At 54.7% G+C, this 17,430-nt stretch overlaps 2 protein-coding genes across 3 annotated transcripts; both read left to right on the top strand.

Annotated features, from left to right (window-relative positions):
- The first annotated feature begins 1,007 nt into the window (after window positions 1–1,007).
- On the top strand, window positions 1,008–8,726 carry EI24 (EI24 autophagy associated transmembrane protein). 2 transcript variants are annotated; one of them, XM_063417729.1, is made up of 11 exons: window positions 1,008–1,146; window positions 2,053–2,200; window positions 3,664–3,809; window positions 4,997–5,057; window positions 5,696–5,762; window positions 6,153–6,277; window positions 6,507–6,626; window positions 6,717–6,828; window positions 7,629–7,740; window positions 7,823–7,897; window positions 8,005–8,726. In XM_063417729.1, exons 2-11 carry the CDS (start codon window positions 2,159–2,161, stop codon window positions 8,174–8,176), a joined length of 1,032 nt encoding a protein of 343 aa, XP_063273799.1. In that variant the 5' UTR covers window positions 1,008–1,146; window positions 2,053–2,158; the 3' UTR covers window positions 8,177–8,726. The 2 variants fall into 2 exon arrangements, with proteins under 2 accessions (XP_063273799.1, XP_063273800.1); XM_063417730.1 differs by lacking the exon at window positions 1,008–1,146 and adding an exon at window positions 1,206–1,342.
- Window positions 8,727–9,043: 317 nt separating this feature from the next.
- STT3A (STT3 oligosaccharyltransferase complex catalytic subunit A) lies at window positions 9,044–17,382 on the top strand. The gene is made up of 19 exons (XM_063417728.1): window positions 9,044–9,123; window positions 10,148–10,235; window positions 10,386–10,502; window positions 10,600–10,660; window positions 11,154–11,275; window positions 11,441–11,586; window positions 11,808–11,898; window positions 12,517–12,623; window positions 13,005–13,169; window positions 13,714–13,894; window positions 14,371–14,526; window positions 14,695–14,786; window positions 15,416–15,571; window positions 15,677–15,865; window positions 15,940–16,056; window positions 16,137–16,239; window positions 16,559–16,747; window positions 16,861–16,976; window positions 17,064–17,382. Exons 3-19 carry the CDS (start codon window positions 10,415–10,417, stop codon window positions 17,100–17,102), a joined length of 2,118 nt encoding a protein of 705 aa, XP_063273798.1. The 5' UTR covers window positions 9,044–9,123; window positions 10,148–10,235; window positions 10,386–10,414; the 3' UTR covers window positions 17,103–17,382.
- Window positions 17,383–17,430: the final 48 nt, after the last annotated feature.

Here is a 17,430-nt window from a genome sequence, read left to right as displayed (position 1 = left end):
CACAGTGTTCCCATGAACTCCCATTTCCCCCAGTACTTCCATTATGATCCAGTGCCCTCAATATTCCCCCAGTGCCTCCAGCCCGAGTATCCTCAGTATCCCCACCACTGTCCTGCTCTGTCCCTACCTCCAGTGTTCCCATTATCCCCAGTATCCCCTCAGTGCCCCCAGTATCTGCCCAAGTGACCCCAGTAACAGTGTACCCATTACCATATCCAGTGCTCCCATTATCACCCTAGTGCCCCCAGCCCCAGTATCCCCCCAGTGTTCCCACTATCCCCCCAGTGTTCCCAGTATCCCGGCAGTGCCCCCAGCCCCAGTACGCCTGTTCCCCCCCATATCCCCCCAGTATCAACAGTATTCCCCCAGTGTTCCCAGTATCCTCTCAGTGTTCCCAGTATCCTCGCAGTACCCCTGGCCCCAGTACGCCCGTTCCCCTCGGTGTCCCTAGTATCCCCCCAGTGTTCCCAGTATCCCCCCATATCCCCAGTATCCCCACAGTGTTCCCAGTATCCCCCCCAGTGTTCCCAGTATCCCCCAGCGTTCCCAGTATCCCCCCAGTATCCCCCCCAGTGTTCCCAGTATCCCCCCCAGTGTTCCCAGTATCCCCCCCAGTGCTCCCAGTAGACCCCAGTGTCCCCAATATCCCCTCAGTGTCCCCAGTATCCCCCCAGTGTTCCCAGTATCCCCCAGTATACCCAGTATCCCCCAGTGTCCCCAATTTCCCCTCAGTGTCCCCAGTATCCCCCAGTGTCCCCAGCATCCTCCCAGTGTCCCCAGTATCCCCCAGTGTCCCCAGTATCCCCCAGTGTTCCCAGTATCCCCCGTTACGCCCCCGTCCCCAATTCCCTTGCCCGTGCACGTGGCGCCCTCTGGCGGCGGGACGCAGCAGCGCGCACGCGCAGCATTCGGGGCGGGGGGTCGAGTGCATTGGCCTTTGGCGCGTGCGCACTGGAGGCAAAGGGCGGTGCCGGGGCGGTGGGCGGGGCCCCGTGGGTGGGCGGGGCCCGCGCGGCGGGCGGAGCGAGCGGCGGCGGGCGGGGCCGCGGCAGTGCGTGTGCGCGGTGCGCGCGGCGCATGCGCGGTGGGCGCGGCCGGGCCGTGTGAGCCGGGCCCGTCCCGCCGTGCGCCCCCGGCCCGGCCCCGGTGAGTGCGGGGGGACCGGGGGGCCGGGGGCGGCACACGGAGAGACACGCGGGGGCCAGCGCCGGGAACCGCGGGCCTCCCGTGGCGAAACAAACCCCGAGGGGATCCTGGGCACTGCGGGGGCGGCCCTGAGGGCATTTGGGAACCGTCCCTCCTCAAACACATTGGGTGGGAAGACTGTGGGGACAGCCCTGAGGTAAAGTACGGCCCTCCCCGAATTATGGGGTCACGCAGAGCCCCGGCAGCCACGAGGGGGTTCTGCCCCTGCCCGGGTGCCTGAGGGTCAGCCTGTCAGCTGTCAGGGCGTACGGACCCGCAGGTCACCCCTCAGCAGGGCGCGATTCCTGTGGGTGCCTTCCCCTTCAGGGTATTCCATGACTCGGATTTTTAGGCGGAAGCTGCCTGTGATTACCTCGGTAATAAATCTGGAGGCCGACTCTGGTTCTGCAGCTTAGACCCCGGCAGGGTCTGACTCGGAATAACCAAAACAAACACGTTTTTTGAAATGAATTTTAGTTGTTTGTGTCCCGCGGCTGCAGCAGCCCCACTGGCGAGCCGGGGTCTGACTCCCGAGCTGCTGGGAGCTCTGCCTGGGAGGAATGAGCCGTTTGCTGGGAAAGCACGAGTTTTGTTAGCTGGTGGTTTCTTTTTTGCCGTGTTTCAGGTGCTGGTTTTATTTTTGCGGTGGTTTACAAGAGCTGTTGCTCTAATCCTGAGCTCGCTAACAGGGTGATATGAACAGGGTGGGTCCCTTCCCTGGCCTGTTGCAGGATGGTTGTGCCCCATGGGAAGCCAGTGAGGGCCGGGAATTCTGCTGGAGATCACCGGGGTGTGACTGGACTTGCAGTTCCTGGTCAGCCCAAGGTTTCCAGTCCTGCCATGGCCCTGTGTGTTCTGTCTCCACAGGCTCCATCCGTTTCCCATCTCTCCAGGATGAGAGAGGCTTGGGCCCGGCTCTCCCCCTCTCCCTGTAGTTGATAGTTTGGGAAGCAGAGGTGATGCTGGAGTCGAGATGGCCGACAGCGTGAGAATCTTCCTTCATGACCTCGTCAGGGTGAGCTCCGCGCCCTGGGGCTGCTCCTGTGCTCTTGAGGAGCACCCTCCTTCCTATGGCATCAGGGGATTTGAGGGAAAAGGGTCTCCAGGTGTTTTTCAACACTGTTGTGTGGTGTGTCTATTGCAAAGGGCTCAGTGTTTGCTGCTGAACCTCTGACAGATTTTCTTTGGGCACAAATTAATGAAAAATCTCGATAATATAAATAATAATATTAATTATAAAGTGGAAACATATAACAACACACAAAGTTTATAATATTTTTGATATAGAATATATAATATTGTGTGTAATTTAATAATAATAACAACAATAATAAATGAATGTCTGTGACCACAGCAGCTCTGTCCCAGCAATGAGGTCTGTGTCACCTCACTGCTCCCACCCTGTCTTCCATCATCCAGGGTTAAATACACGGCAAAAGCCACTCATGCTGTGACAGTGAGCAATACCTCATGCTCAGAAATAACTTGGTTTGGAAAACAGACAAATGTTTGATCAAAGCCCTGTGGCCACAGCCTAAAAGCAGGTGTTGTGTCATTTCCCAGTGCTCCTACATCAGCTGGAAGAGCTGCTTGGTCAGGGCCCAGCTCTGCTGTTTCAGACATGAATTTGGCAGTGGAATTGATCCTCTTTGGTCAAGAGCTCCATGAACCTAACTGCCACCAGGGTGGTGACACTGTCCTGGCTCATGCTTATGATCTTTATTTTAAAAGGAGATTGGGATGACGATGGTTATGGGGTCACCTGGAGCTGCAGATAACTGAACAGGATCCCAGAGTGGTTTGGGCTGGAAGGGACCTTTAAGCCTTTCTCGTTCCATGGAAGGGCAGGGGCACCTTCCACTGTCCGAGGTTGCTCTGAGCCCCATCCAGCCTGGCCTTGGACACTTCCAGGGGTGGGACAGCCACAACCTCTCGGAACCAGCCAAGTCCTAGGAGGCAGCTCTGCAAATCTTCCAAACATGGAGTAAGGAAAAACTTCTGGGCACTCTCCTATTCCCAGGCTTGCATGGATGTGGCTGGTGGGAGGAAGTTTCTAGGATGAGGACAGATGCTTTTATTTGTGAAGGAATAAGCATCAAACTCCTAACATACAGTCAGACTTTGCACATCCCAAATATTGGTGTAATTCCATTTTAGTGGCCTCAGAGAGCTGGCAGGAGATGAGGGGCTTCCTGCCAGACAAGGCTGGGAGAGATCCGACTGATTTTTTTGCCAGGGTTTAAAATAGTGCAGATTGGAAGAGAAATTACACCTTTACAGAAAAAATACTGCTGGTTGAGGTGATGCTGGAATGTGCAGTGATTCAGGTCACTGGGCCATGGAAGAGAGGTGATGTTGCTGCTCCAGGCCTTGGCTCCGGCTGAGCCCAAGCAGCCAGGGAGCGAGGCCAGCCGTGCACCAGGAGAGTTTGGCCTGGGTCAGCCACAGCCCATTGCTCCTCCCTCCTTGTGTCCACAGGGAATTAAGGACTCCATCTGGGGCATCTGCACCATCTCCAAGCTGGATGCCCGGATCCAGCAGAAAAGGGAAGAGCAGAGGCGGAGGAGAGCCAACAGCGCGCTCGCCCAGCGGAGGTTTCACATGGAAGAGAAGAAGCAAGAGAAGTGAGTGTGGGGCGTGGCTGCTCAGAAATGGGGTAATTCCCTTCTCCTCTGGTAGTCAGAGCCAATAAATGGGAAACACGTGGCATGAAACTCCCTTTTTGCACTGCATAATGGAGCTGGAGCTGTTACCATGAGATAAGAAGTCAGACCTTTTACCTTTGCAGTCTGAATTACCTCTGAAAGAACATGGATTTATGGGTTTCTTTTTCTGCTGAATCCACGTGCTGTCTCAGATCCATTGTTGTTGCTGGTAATTGTGGGATCAGGGAAGAAAGAGCAGCTTGGATCCAGTGTCCATGTCAGGGCAGATTGAGTGTCTCTTTTCCTCAGCCCTGCTGTGTTTTGTGGAGTTTGGAGCTGCAGAACCTCGGTGGTTCTGCAAATGTCAGAATTATCCCCATGGAGGAGCAAACAGCATCTGTTCCCTTGTCTGCCTCCCAGACATGCCAGGATGTCTGTGCTGCCCTGGTGGCACTGGGCTGGCACCTCACACAGCGGTTTTGGGCAGTAATGCACATTCTAAAACTAATATTTACCAATTATTGTGGCTGGCTGAAAGGTGAAAAAAAAGTGTCTCGTGATCCCAATACTCCTCAGGGGTTTCTGCAGCTCCACATCTCAGCTGCCTCTGAAGAAAAGTATAACTTTCATTTTGTTTATATAAATAAACAGCTGAATTTTGCTAGTTTTCTTTATAGCAAAATCACTCTGGTGTCAAGAGCTGACTGGAAAGTGCTGCAGAGTCCCACAGAGCTGCTCTTTCATGTCCAGAGACACCAAAACCCCAAGCTGAAACAGCCTCTTCCAAGACCAGAAAATGCCCAAAATGTACTAATTTTGTTGTGGCAAGAGTTTGGAGAGGACAAAGCCCGAGATCTCCAATATGTGCCTAAAAATCTGGAAGAGAACTTTGCTTTTCTTCTGTTTCAGTGCAGATTTGGGGAATTAATAAAGGTTGAGTCTCCCTGATGTAAGTCTTGTAGAAAGTGCACTGGCTGAGACATGGGGTGAGTCTGTGCAGGGATTCCTTCCAGGATTTCTGTGTTTGGATAAAATCAGCACGATTGGTGTTGAGCTGGTTCTTGGTGACTTTTCCAAGGTGTCCAAAACGTGGGGCAGAAGCAGTTGGTACTTGTGAGGGGACATTTGTGCAGGTGCTGGGACATTAACACACCTCTCTCCTGCAGTGAACCCCGGATAGTGAGCCGGATATTTCAGTGTTGTGCCTGGAATGGAGGCGTCTTCTGGGTATGTGGAGATTTTTCTTATTTATTACGGTTCTTATTTGAAAACCCCTGTGAAAACCCATGTCCTGCTCCAGCCCTCGTAGGCTGTGAGTGGTGAGCCATCAACTTGGCAGCAGGAATTGCTGGGAACCACCACATTCCCATCCCAATGCTGTGTTTTAAGAGATTCACTATGGGATACAAGACCACAGACTTACTCAAGAGACCCATATATGAAACCCAAGCTGCTTTCCCAGTCTTTGAGACTGCTCTCCACCTGAATATGCAATTCCTGCTTTGCTGCAGCCTGGGATACTGTTTTGCTAATTGGATATTGACGTCTTAAAGACATTTCCTCAGCTCTGACCGTGCCTGGTTCATATTGCTGATCCTTAATGGAGCCAACACTTCAGAAATTGAATAACCAAATAAATGGCTTCATTTTCTCATTACAGTGGTGCAGAGTACAAGGGATTGGCACGGAAATGTTTAAGCATTCAGCTGCAGGTTGTGGCTGTATTTAAACAGAAATCCTTACTCCTCTGTATTTGTGGATCACTGGGGAGGGAGAGGCACATGTGCCTTTGGATCTGTAGCCACTGGAGCACAAAATGCCCGTGCAGTGCCTCACTGAGAGCCCTTGTTTGTTTTTCCCTGCAGCTTAGTCTCTTCTTGTTCTACCGAGTGTTCATCCCCGTCCTTCAGTCGGTCACGGCGCAGATCATCGGTGGGTGCCTTTCCCCTTGGGGTGTTCCAGGGTGCTCAGCAGTCCATGGCATGAGTTCAGAGTCTTTTCCTATTGAGCTGTTCCTCACACCTCTGTCTATGTGTGGTTTTCCTCTTCTTCCCAGTACCGATCTCATCATCAATCATCCCGTAGAAAACCAGGGATGGATCACCCTGCTGCCAGCCTGTGCACGTCAGGGACCCAGCCCAGGGGTCTTGCCATTTCAAACACATTTGTCTCTGTGTTCTTGCATTTAAATAAAAATCTAGTGGGTGGAAATGTGCTTTTAAAGACATTTAGAGGACTAGAGTCAGGAGAAACTCCTTGATGGCTGTGCCAGGAAGCATTTGGAGGTTCCTACACCAGTTCTTCACTGTCTCTCTTCCAAAGGTGACCCTTCCTTACATGGTGATGTCTGGTCCTGGCTGGAGTTCATCCTCACCTCCATTTTCAGCGCTCTCTGGGTCCTGCCCCTCTTTGTGCTCAGTAAGGTGGTCAATGCCATCTGGTTTCAGGTAGGTGACAGGAACCTGGGCCCTGCCTTGAGCAAACGGGGATTTCCCTCACTGTGTGGGGCTTGATCAGGTGACGTGGGGGCATGAGATGAAATCCCACCCCAAAATGGGTTCTGGGTCTATTCCTGATGGGCGAAAGCAGCTCAGGAGCATCACTGTGGGTTTGATTTCCCTGAAGCCCGCAGTGCTCTGCAGTTCCCTTTGCCTCACGCCCTGTCTGTGCTGGCAGGACATCGCGGATCTGGCGTTCGAAGTGTCGGGCAGGAAGCCTCACCCCTTCCCCAGCGTCAGCAAGATCATCGCTGACATGCTGTTCAACCTGCTCTTGCAGGCACTTTTCCTCATCCAGGTGAGACAGGCAACCACCCCAGCAGCTCAGGGGATGCCCTTGCCCAAACCCAGAGTGTTCCCCTCTCAATCTGCTCCTTTCCTGCCCCAGGGAATGATCGTGAGCCTGTTCCCCATCGACCTCATTGGGCAGCTGATCAGCCTCCTGCACATGTCGCTGCTCTACTCGCTCTACTGCTTCGAGTACCGCTGGTTTAACAAAGGTGAAGGAGCCTCCCTGCGTGGAAAGGGGCAATCTACCTGGACTGAGTGTTTCTCTGCTGAAGGAGCATCCAAATGGGGTGTCAGAGGCTGATCTCCCATCAGTTTTTATATGGGATGAAGGCTAAATGTGAGCCAGCAGTGTGCTTGGGTGGTAAGAAGGCCAGTGGTGCCTGGCCTGTGCCAGCCCCAGTGTGGCCACAGCTCCAGGGCATTGCCTGTCCCCCTGTGGCCCGTTCTGTGCCCCTTGAGGCAGACCTCAAGTGCTGTGTCCAGCTTTGGGCCCCTCAAGACAAGAAGGACATTGAGGTGCTGGATCGTGTCCAGAGATGGGTACAGAGCTGGGGAGGAGTCTGGAGCAGCTGAGGGAGCTCAGCCTGGAGAAAAGGAGGCTCAGGGGGGACCTTCTGGCTCTGCACAACTCCTGATAGGAGGGGACAGCCAGGTGGGGGTTGGGCTCTGCTCCCACGTAAAAAGTGACAGGATGAGAAGACATGGCCTCAAGCTGTGCCAGGGAGTTTCAGATTGAACATCAGGGTGAATTTCTTCACTGAAAGGGTGGTCAGGCATTGGAAGGGGCTGCCCAGGGAGGTGGTGTAGTCCCCATCCCTGGAGTTGTTCAGGAGATGACTGGATGTGGCACTCAGTCCAGTCTGGCCTATTGACAAGGTGGGGATCAGTCAAAGGAGATTTGACTGAGGTCTTTTCTGGAGGTCTTTTCCAGCCTAAATGGTTCTGTGATTCAGTAGTGAGGGTGTTTCCTCACCATGGCTTCATTTCCATGGGATTTTCCTCTTGGCAGGAATCGAAATGCACCAACGGTTGTCCAACATCGAGAGGAACTGGCCCTACTACTTTGGCTTCGGCTTGCCCCTGGCATTTCTCACAGCCATGCAGTCCTCCTACATCATCAGGTGGGAGAGCCACTCTGGCCCTGCTCCTCCTCCTGACCCCCAAGTGCCGCTTCTTTTATTCCATTTTATTTTTCCCTTGCAGCGGTTGCCTCTTTTCCATCCTGTTCCCTCTCTTCATCATCAGCGCCAACGAAGCCAGGACCCCCGGCAAAACCTAGTGAGTATCCTTCATTCCCCGATCCTTGTCCCACACCCGCAGCGCTCCCCACAACCCCGCGGGGGCGCTGCTGCCATCGGGAGCTGATGGACTCTCTTCCCTTCCAGCCACTTCCAGCTCCGTCTCTTCTCCTTGGTGGTTTTCCTCAGCAACAGACTCTTTCACAAGACCGTTTACCTTCAGTCCGCCCTGAGCGGGGCTTCCTCCTCCCCCTCCTCCTCCTCTTCCTCCTCCTCTTCGCCCTCTCCTGCCAAACACGCGGCTGCTCCGGGGCACTGAGCTGCCCCCAGAGCCCGGGGAGGGGGGACCCCCACGGGCTTCTGCGCCCCCGATCTCCAGGGACAGGCAGCACCCAGCCCCACGAGGTGTCACTGTCAGTTCTGCATCTCCCCCTGGAAAGTTTTTTCGGGGAGAACCTGGGTTTTTAACACCTTTGTGAGTTTCCAGGAGCCGGGTTGTGCCCTGCGTTTGTTTTATAGTGGACTCTTTTGTACGCCTTTCCCGTGCCATCTCCCAGCCTCGGGCCGGTGGGTGGGAACGCCGTCGCCCCGTTTTGCCGTTGTGTCCCTCCCGTGTGTCCCCCGTGTCCCCTCGTCCCCTTCCCGCTCCCTCCATCTCCCCTAACTCAGGTCGTGGGAGGGGGGCGGGCATTTCCGGGAGCTCCCGCTGCCGTCGAGCACAGCGTCCCCCTCCCGTGCATGTACCGTTTCTGTCGGGTCGGGGAACGAACCGGTGACGTTCAAACCCCTTTGGATATTTCGGGCCGGTTTATCAACTTTTCTCTAGTATTTTCACACTGAAACATTAAACGGAGAAACCACGATTCTCAGCCCTTCTGCGCCTGCCGCTGTCGTTACTCCGGCCGGGGCTCTCCGGGCCGGGCTCCCCCCGCGCCCCGCAGTGGTTCCGCCGCCCACGTGGCCGGGCATGCCCGCTTCCGCCTGCGCCCACGTGACCCAGCCCGCCCCGCCAACCCGGACGGACACGTCACGGCTCATTCGCCGCCGGCACCGCCCACCTACCACTCCGCCAATCAGGAGGCGCCGTGAGCCGCATGCACCGCCCCGCGCCCGATTGATTGTTCCGTGTTTCGGCCAATGAGAGCGGCCGCATCTGGAGTGGCGTGCGCGTCGGCCAATGGGAAGCGGGCGGGGGCGGGGTGCGGGCTGGCGGCGGCGGCAGCAGGGCGGCTGCGCGGGGCGGATGGACGGGGCGGCGGGGCCGCGGTGAGGGACGGGACCGGACCGGGACCGGGACCCGACCGGGGCTGGGGGTGGAGGGGTGCCCGGGCTGGGGGGTGCCCGGGTGTGTGGGGTGAGGGAGCTGAGGGGTCACGGGGTGCCCGGGCCTTGGAGGGTGCCCAGGCGTGTGGGGAGAGGGAGCCCGGGGGGCTGAGGATTCCCCAGGCGTGTGCGCTGAGACCCTGGGGCTGCTCAGGGGCCGGAGCCTGGAGGTGCCCGGGGGCCGTGGGGCCGGGGGTGCTCCGTGCCACTGGGAGTTCCCGGGGGGTGAAGGGTCCCCCCAGGACATCGGGGCACCCCAGGGCAGCGCCACCCGTGCCCGGAGGCACCTACCCTCTGCTGCGTTATCCCAGGGATCCAGGAAATAACCACCACACGGCATTTTTGTACCGGGCAGTGCCCGGTGTGCGCCACTCAGAATCACTTCTGGGCACAGGAAGGCTTTTCCAGGCCGTTTGGGTTTTAAATCTCAGCCTGTCCCAGTGCGTCCTTCCTGATGCTGTAGAGACCTGAACTGCACATTTACCCACCCGTGCTGGGACTGGGCCTGCCCGGGGCACTGGGAGGGGATTTCCTGACTAATTGGACAAGAGACGATTTGAAGAAATCTGAGTGTTTTCAATGTAGAAAGGTGTTAAAGCTGTGATTCTTCAGTTAGAGTTTCACTTCCTTGGTGTGCAACTCCACGATTTCTGTGGCTTTTCCTCCCCCCAGGGAGTTTGAATTAAACAGTCACATTGTCTGGTGTGAGCAAAACCGATTTATTATCCTGGTCTGCATTAACAAACTACTGGGATGTATATATTTGACATAAGTAATCCAAAGTGGGAGTAACCAGAAGCCATTCAGATCTCCTGTGTGTAAGAAAAAGCACCCATTTCTTGCATTCTGCATGGATTATTATATTTTTTGTACATTGTTTGTAGGTGATGGTTAAACTGCAGAGAGCATCCAGAGGGAAAGCAGGGGTTTTGCTCAAGTTTACACGGGGGTTTTGTTCTGTGCACAGAGAAACAGGCGCGTCCTCTGCCCCGGAGAAGTTCTGGGCTCGGTAAAGGAAGGAAAACCAGCCAGGATTTGAGGTGACAGCACAGGAGGTGAGGAGTGGGGGAGGCACAAGCACCTGGCAGGGATGAAGGCTGGGCCAGAGTGGGGGATTTAAAGTCCAAAGGCTCATGAAGGCTTTAAAGACAATGTGGTCTGAGTCGCTCTTTGATATTTTTGATATCTTCCTGATTGTGTTCAAGGATCCTCAGGCCCCGCATTTGATGTGAAAATGACCAAGCTGGGGTTTCTCCGGCTCTCCTATGAGAAGCAGGACACGCTGCTCAAGCTCCTCATCCTGTCAATGGCAGCTGTCCTGTGTAAGTCTGTGCCCTCAGGGATGGCTTGTGGTGCAGGAAAACCGAGGGGAACTCGTGAGCTCTGTGTGTTCACTCTGCCCCTCCTCTGTGTTTGCAGCTTTCTCCACGAGACTTTTTTCCGTCTTAAGATTTGAAAGTGTCATCCATGAGTTTGACCCGTAAGTATTGTCCTCTCCTTTCCTGGGGGCCTGTTGGGCTTTTCCTCTTCTGGAGCACACGGAATTCAGGCGATGGTGCCAGGCTCAAGTTAATCCCCACTGAGGATGTGGGATCTGGAGGGTGTGTTTTAGTACAGCTTGGTTTTGTTCTTCCCCACCCAAATTTACTTGGTACCCCAGGCTCTTCCTGCAACCCAGATCCAAGAATCACCTGCCAGTGCTTTTCTCCTGGGAGATGGTTATTCCTGACCTGGGCACAGCAGGAGAGAGAGCGCTCTGGCACAATTTTTGTCAGTGCCCCAAGCTTGTTGCTGATTGAATCAGTCCCAGGGGACACTGTCACCTTTGTAGACACACTAATAGGCCCACTGGGAGAAGGATGAGCCTTTGCAGCTGAGGTTTGGGACAGTTGAGGGAAACTGGGCCAGTTCCCTGTGCATGGAACACACGGGATCCACCCCCACACTACTGTCACACCTTGTCACCCTTCCAGGTATTTCAACTACCGCACCACCCGCTTCCTGGCTGAGGAGGGCTTCTACAAATTCCACAACTGGTTTGATGACCGAGCGTGGTACCCCCTGGGCAGGATCATTGGGGGTACCATTTACCCAGGTAAAGCTGAAATGAAGCTGGTGCAAGGGAAAATCGGGGTGCGGACTGCAGCCAGGAGTGCCAGCTGGAACAGAGGGCAGCTTGGGGATGCATCCTGGGCAGCAGCTGCTTCCTGGCGAGTCTCTCTTTGGAGCACTCTGGTAACGGTGTCATTTCCATCCGCAGGCCTGATGATCACATCAGCAGCGATTTACCATGTGCTGCACTTCTTCCACATCACCATCGACATCCGTAACGTCTGCGTGTTCCTGGCTCCCCTCTTCTCCTCCTTCACCACCATCGTGACTTACCACCTCACCAAAGAGCTCAAGGTACGGGGGCCAGCAGGGTGTGCTCCACAGGCTTTGGCTTTCCAGAGGAGCAGGAGCTAATTTCCATTTGGGTCAGGAGGTGACCACCACCCTCCTCAAAACCCTGACCTTCTGGGAAGTCGGAGATCTATTTGAGAACTTTATTTCCACGCTCAATTTTTATTCCTTTGAGTAACAAAACCCCTAAACCCTGATGTCTTTCTCCTGGCTGTTTTTCCCAGGATGCAGGGGCAGGACTCCTCGCTGCTGCCATGATTGCTGTTGTGCCTGGATACATCTCTCGATCTGTTGCTGGCTCCTATGATAATGAAGGTGAGTTTGTCACCCTTTAAGGAATATTGGGTGCTGGAGGGTGGTGCTGGAAGGCGCTACAGGGCACAATAGAGGCTCTGTCCTTTCCCGGTGGACCCTGCTGGGTTTCTGCTGTACAAACTCGACCCATCAGAGATCATTGGTCATTCTTGGCCATGCCATGGAGTGTTTCCCAACTCTGGCAGAGAGTTTACTCCACTATCCTTGTTTGCCAGTCAAAAAGGGTTTTGTCACCTCCCCAAACTCTGCCTACAACTGGAGCTAATGTGTGGTTCCCCTCTGCTTTTATCCCTGTTCCAGCAGTGACATTGGGACTGGCAAAGGCAGCAATCTCACTGCCCATGCCTGGGGCAGAAGAGGATCCAAGTTCCTTTGCTGTGGCTGGGCTTTTGGGGCTGTGTAGGAGTTCTTCCAGCTGGTGTGGCTGGAAGGAACCACGTGAGCTGTTAGACGCAAACTCTGCAGTGTTTCAATCTAGAAACCAGAGATCAAGCTCTTTTCCCAGGCCTGGCTCTTTGTGTGGTGGAGCAGCAAAAGCATTTACAGATATGTGTTTAATGGCTTGAGTGCTCTGCCGTGCCTCAGGGATGACATTAACGGCTCCGGGTCCTCCCGCAGGTATCGCCATATTCTGCATGCTCTTGACCTACTACATGTGGATCAAGGCCGTCAAAACTGGCTCCATCTATTGGGCAGCCATGTGTGCCCTTGCCTATTTCTACATGGTGAGTGTCCCTCCTCCCTGCTCTGGGGTAAAACTGACTCTGAGATTCCTCTGGATGCACTCACCAGGAAGCTATTCTGTGCTGTTCCTGTGTTTGTGTCCAGAGAGCTAGAACCTCTGTGGAGGTGGAAATGGAATGGGTCCTTTTTTCCCTAAACTAGTGGGGTTTTGTGAGGTGTTCTTAGTAGTGTTGAAAAATCCATGTTTCTGGCAGCTGGGGTGTGGAGGATGCCCTAAGATAGAGCAGATCCCAGCTGGTATTGCTGCTGTGTGAAAATCCCTCCTGTGATCCCAGGAAAGCTGAACCTCTGTGCTTCACCTCAGCTCTGCAGCTGTTCAGTCCTGGAACTTGTGGGTGTGTGTCTGGTTTGTGTCCTGGCAGGTCTCCTCGTGGGGCGGCTACGTCTTCCTGATCAACCTCATCCCCCTGCACGTCCTGGTGCTGATGCTCACTGGGCGCTTCTCCCACAGGATCTACGTAGCCTACTGCACAGTCTACTGCTTGGGAACCATCCTCTCCATGCAGATCTCCTTTGTTGGCTTCCAGGTGGGCACCAGGAGGGTTTGCAGGCTCAGGGATGGGTTGTAACAGAGAAGCAGCGTGCTGGCATCTGGTTTTACTTCTTGCCTTCATCATTGAGGTTATAATTGGTTGCTCTTTGAGCTTATAGCAAGGGTGCTGACTCCTTCTTCCAGCTTCCATTGTGCTGATTCCTTGCCACCTTTGGCAAAATGAGCCTTTGGCTGTGCTGGATGACTTTCAAAGCTCCTACTAACCTTCCCAGCACTGGTTGTCTTTTAAAATATCTTTGTTGAAGGAAGCCTCATGCCATGTGTGTCTTTGTGCGGCAGGAGACAGGCCTCCCTGGCTCATGTTTTCAAGAGAATCTGGTTAATTTTCCATGTGGACTCTTATCAGAATCAGAGCAGATGTAGGAACAGGACTCGTGCCAGCTGTGCCAATCACAGGGAGGGAACATTTGAAGGTTTTCCTGTGGCTGGCACAGATTGTGGCCAGCAGTGATTTGTGTAAAAAGCCGGTAATGGCTCCTGTTTGTCTCCGTACTGACCACGCTCTGCCCCACTCCCAGCCTGTCCTCTCCTCGGAGCATATGGCTGCCCTTGGAGTCTTCGGCCTGTGCCAGATCCACGCCTTTGTGGACTACCTCCGGAGCAAGCTGAACCCACAGCAGTTCGAAATCCTCTTCAGGAGTGTCATTTCCCTGGTCGGCTTCGTCCTCCTCTCCATCGGGGCCGTGCTGATGCTCACAGGTAATCTCAGGCTGTGGCCATTACAAGGGTTTTTCACTCTCTTTCCTTGTTTCCAAAGGCATGGAATTTGTCCATCCTAACCTTCTGTTTCTGTGATGCCAGTGCCTGTGAGTCCCCTCGAAGGGGGAGGTTGGGACAAGCCCAAATTTGTGCATTAGCAAGGAATATTTAAGCAGCAGCTGTAAGATAGGAGAGGCAGAGACTCTGGGGACACCAGGCTGATGCTGCAGATACTGATTGTTGCTCTGTAGTAGCAAAGAAATGCTAAAAAAAAAAGGTTGGGCAGGGAGGAGTTTTTTAGAGTGAAATTGCATTGTATTTCCTTTCTCAAATGGCAGGTTTGAGTCATAGAAGTTGTAAATGAGGTCTGGGATCACCCATTCAGCCTCACATGTGCTTCCCTGGGAGAGTGCCTGTCGACATTGCCTGTTACTCTGCTGGATCCAAAAAGGATTTTTTTTTCTCCGCTTTCCTAGGGAAAATCTCCCCATGGACAGGGCGTTTCTATTCCCTGCTGGACCCCTCCTACGCCAAGAACAACATCCCCATCATCGCCTCTGTCTCTGAGCACCAGCCCACCACGTGGTCCTCCTACTACTTCGACCTGCAGCTCCTTGTTTTCATGTTCCCAGGTGAGTCACCGGACCCTGAGTTAGTCACCAGAGGGTTTTCCTGCCTCCTCTGGCCGTGCCAAGCCTGCTGTTGAGCACTGTGTCCCTTTGTGTCCCTCTGTGTCCCTCTGTGCCTCGTTTTATTTCATCTCTGAGCTGAGCCTGACCCCTTTTTCTCCCCCTTCACAGTTGGTCTCTACTACTGCTTCAGCAACCTCTCGGACGCCCGTATCTTCATCATCATGTACGGCGTGACCAGCATGTACTTCTCAGCTGTCATGGTGAGGGCTGTGGGCACCAGCACCGCCTTCGAGTGCTCAGAACAATTCAGTTTGTTTTTCTGAACTTGGTGATGACTTTTTAACCCTGAGGGCTTCTCTTCCTACCTTAAATGTGGTTTTGTTCCACCCCTCCCTGCAGTGAGGAAAGGTGAAGTTGCAAAACTCAGTGGTTTGGGTGTTACTCGTGTCCCTGTGGCCAGCACTGCCTGGTCAGTGTTCCTGCTCTCCCAGAGCCAAGCTCCCAGTGCAATCTCAAACAAATTCTCTGGGTTTTCAAGCAGGGACTGGTGACTAACAGTTGCTGATGAGCCCATTTCCACTCCTCCTGTGGCACCCTGAACACTAAATTATTGAGTTCTGGTGTGGAGGCAACTACCAATCCTTGCTTCCACCTAAGATTGCTAAGTGACCTCACTTTCCCATGTGGGCCAATGTTGAGCACGTCAGGGCATTTCCCTCGGGGGTGTCTGAGATGGTGGCAGCTCCCCACATAAAAAAACAGCCATGGGTTTATCCTGAGGCTGATGTAGCCACTGAATTTGAGATGCTGGATTAGGAATGGCATCCAATTCCTTCTTCTGTTGGATTTCTGCTGGATTCCTTCTCCGACAGTCCTGCTGTTGCTGTAGGTGCGGCTCATGCTGGTGCTGGCTCCGGTGATGTGCATCCTGTCCGGCATCGGGGTCTCTCAAGTGTTGTCCACCTACATGAAGAACCTGGATATCAGCCGGCCAGACAAGAAGAGCAAAAAGCAGCAAGACTCCACCTACCCCATTAAAAATGAGGTGAGCACCAGGCCAGCTCGGGAAGACCCCTGGTCCTGATGGGCTGAGTGCGGGAGGCTGACAGCCCCGTCCCTCCAGTGCTGAGACCCTGGGTTATTCCCACAGGTTGCCAGCGGCATGATCCTGGTCATGGCGTTCTTCCTCATCACCTACACCTTCCACTCCACCTGGGTGACCAGCGAGGCCTATTCCTCCCCCTCCATCGTCCTCTCTGCCCGCGGCGGGGATGGCAGCAGGATCATCTTCGACGACTTCCGAGAAGCTTATTACTGGCTGCGGCACAACACGCCCGAGGTACGGGGGGTTGGGGCCTTGGGCACCTGGCATTGCCCACTGAGGGGCTGATGCACGGCCGGTGTTTGGTGCAGGATGCCAAGGTGATGTCCTGGTGGGACTACGGGTACCAGATCACTGCCATGGCCAACCGGACCATCCTGGTGGACAACAACACCTGGAACAACACGCACATCTCACGCGTCGGCCAGGTGAGCCCCTCCCTGCCCCGCTGCATGGACAGCCTTTGTGGGCACCACGTCAGCACTGGCTGACACCACGTCTGCCCCAGGCCATGGCATCGACAGAGGAGAAAGCCTACGAGATCATGAGGGAGCTGGACGTCAGCTACGTGCTGGTCATCTTTGGCGGCCTCACCGGGTACTCATCGGACGGTAAGATCCCGCTGTGAGCCGGGTGAGACCCAGCCAGGGGCACTGGGGACCGAGTCCCACTTCCAGCTGGGGTTGTGGAGTGAAAACGGGGCTGGAATGCTCCTCTCTGGAGCTGCACGGGCCTTTGGAGTCTCCCTCAACTCAACCTTGCTTTTGGCCCCCTTACATCACCTCAACCCTCCCTGCTGGCCCCCAGCTCGACTCCTCATTCTTTTACCTCATCCCAACCTCCTGTTCTTTCACCCCAATTCAACCCCTTGGTCTTTGCCCCCCAAATCAACTCAAGCCCTCATTCTTTGCCCCCAACTCTGCCTTGCAGACATCAACAAGTTCCTGTGGATGGTGCGGATCGGGGGCAGCACGGACACGGGGCGCCACATCAAGGAGCACGACTATTACACCCCCACCGGGGAGTTCCGGGTCGACCGCGAGGGCTCCCCGGTGCTGCTCAACTGCCTCATGTACAAGATGTGCTACTACCGCTTCGGCCAGGTCTACACTGAGGCCAGTGAGTCCCTGAGTCACCCCCAGGCCGTGGCACCACTTCTGGGGGGCCCCACTGCGCCCTGACATCTCCGGGGTACGATGCAGCAGCACTGCCTGTCCTTTGCCCTCTCCTAGAGCGACCGCCAGGCTACGACCGGGTGAGGAACGCCGAAATCGGCAACAAGGACTTTGAGCTGGACGTGCTGGAGGAGGCGTACACCACAGAGCACTGGCTGGTCCGAATATACAAGGTACGGCTCCAGAATGAGCCCAGACCCACCCAGTGTGGGGAAAAAAAATGTAGAATTCTACCTAATGAACCTTCTTTTACTGCCCAGGTGAAAGATTTGGACAACCGCGGGTTGTCGAGGACGTAGAGGAGCCGGCGCCGGCCGCGCCGGACACCGCACTGACCCAGCCTTGGCCTGTGCAGCAGAGATTCGGGGGTTTGGTGGGGTTTCGAGGGGGGCTGTTTCGGGTTTGTTTTATACCGTTTGTAAGTGCAGGCAGCGGCGGGAGCACCCTGCCTGCCCCATCCTGCCGGGAGTGATTTTTATATACACACGGAGCCGTCGCCAAATCAGGAATTGCGGCTCTCACCGGGGCTGATTGACCAGGAATTGTGAAGAATACAAATAAATGAAAATAAATTTGGTGGTTTTGTTTCCCGCATTCCGTCAGAGGGGCGTTGGGGCCCCTTAAGCT

This window comes from Prinia subflava, chromosome 22, assembly GCF_021018805.1.
Source record: "Prinia subflava isolate CZ2003 ecotype Zambia chromosome 22, Cam_Psub_1.2, whole genome shotgun sequence".
In the NCBI taxonomy this organism is placed as follows: domain Eukaryota; kingdom Metazoa; phylum Chordata; class Aves; order Passeriformes; family Cisticolidae; genus Prinia; species Prinia subflava.
This window is presented reverse-complemented; position numbering and strand designations above follow the sequence as displayed.

Excerpts from the sequence above, each read along its gene's own strand:
- EI24 (XM_063417729.1), top strand. The coding sequence starts at position 2,159 with ATGGCCGACAGCGTGAGAATCTTCCTTCATGACCTCGTCAGG. Across the intron at positions 2,201-3,663 it reads TCCTTCATGACCTCGTCAGG|GGAATTAAGGACTCCATCTG; the intron begins GTGAGCTCCGCG and ends TTGTGTCCACAG. Across the intron at positions 6,278-6,506 it reads TCAATGCCATCTGGTTTCAG|GACATCGCGGATCTGGCGTT; the intron begins GTAGGTGACAGG and ends CTGTGCTGGCAG.
- STT3A (XM_063417728.1), top strand. The coding sequence starts at position 10,415 with ATGACCAAGCTGGGGTTTCTCCGGCTCTCCTATGAGAAGCAGGACACG. Across the intron at positions 16,057-16,136 it reads ACATCTCACGCGTCGGCCAG|GCCATGGCATCGACAGAGGA; the intron begins GTGAGCCCCTCC and ends CGTCTGCCCCAG. Across the intron at positions 16,748-16,860 it reads CCAGGTCTACACTGAGGCCA|AGCGACCGCCAGGCTACGAC; the intron begins GTGAGTCCCTGA and ends GCCCTCTCCTAG.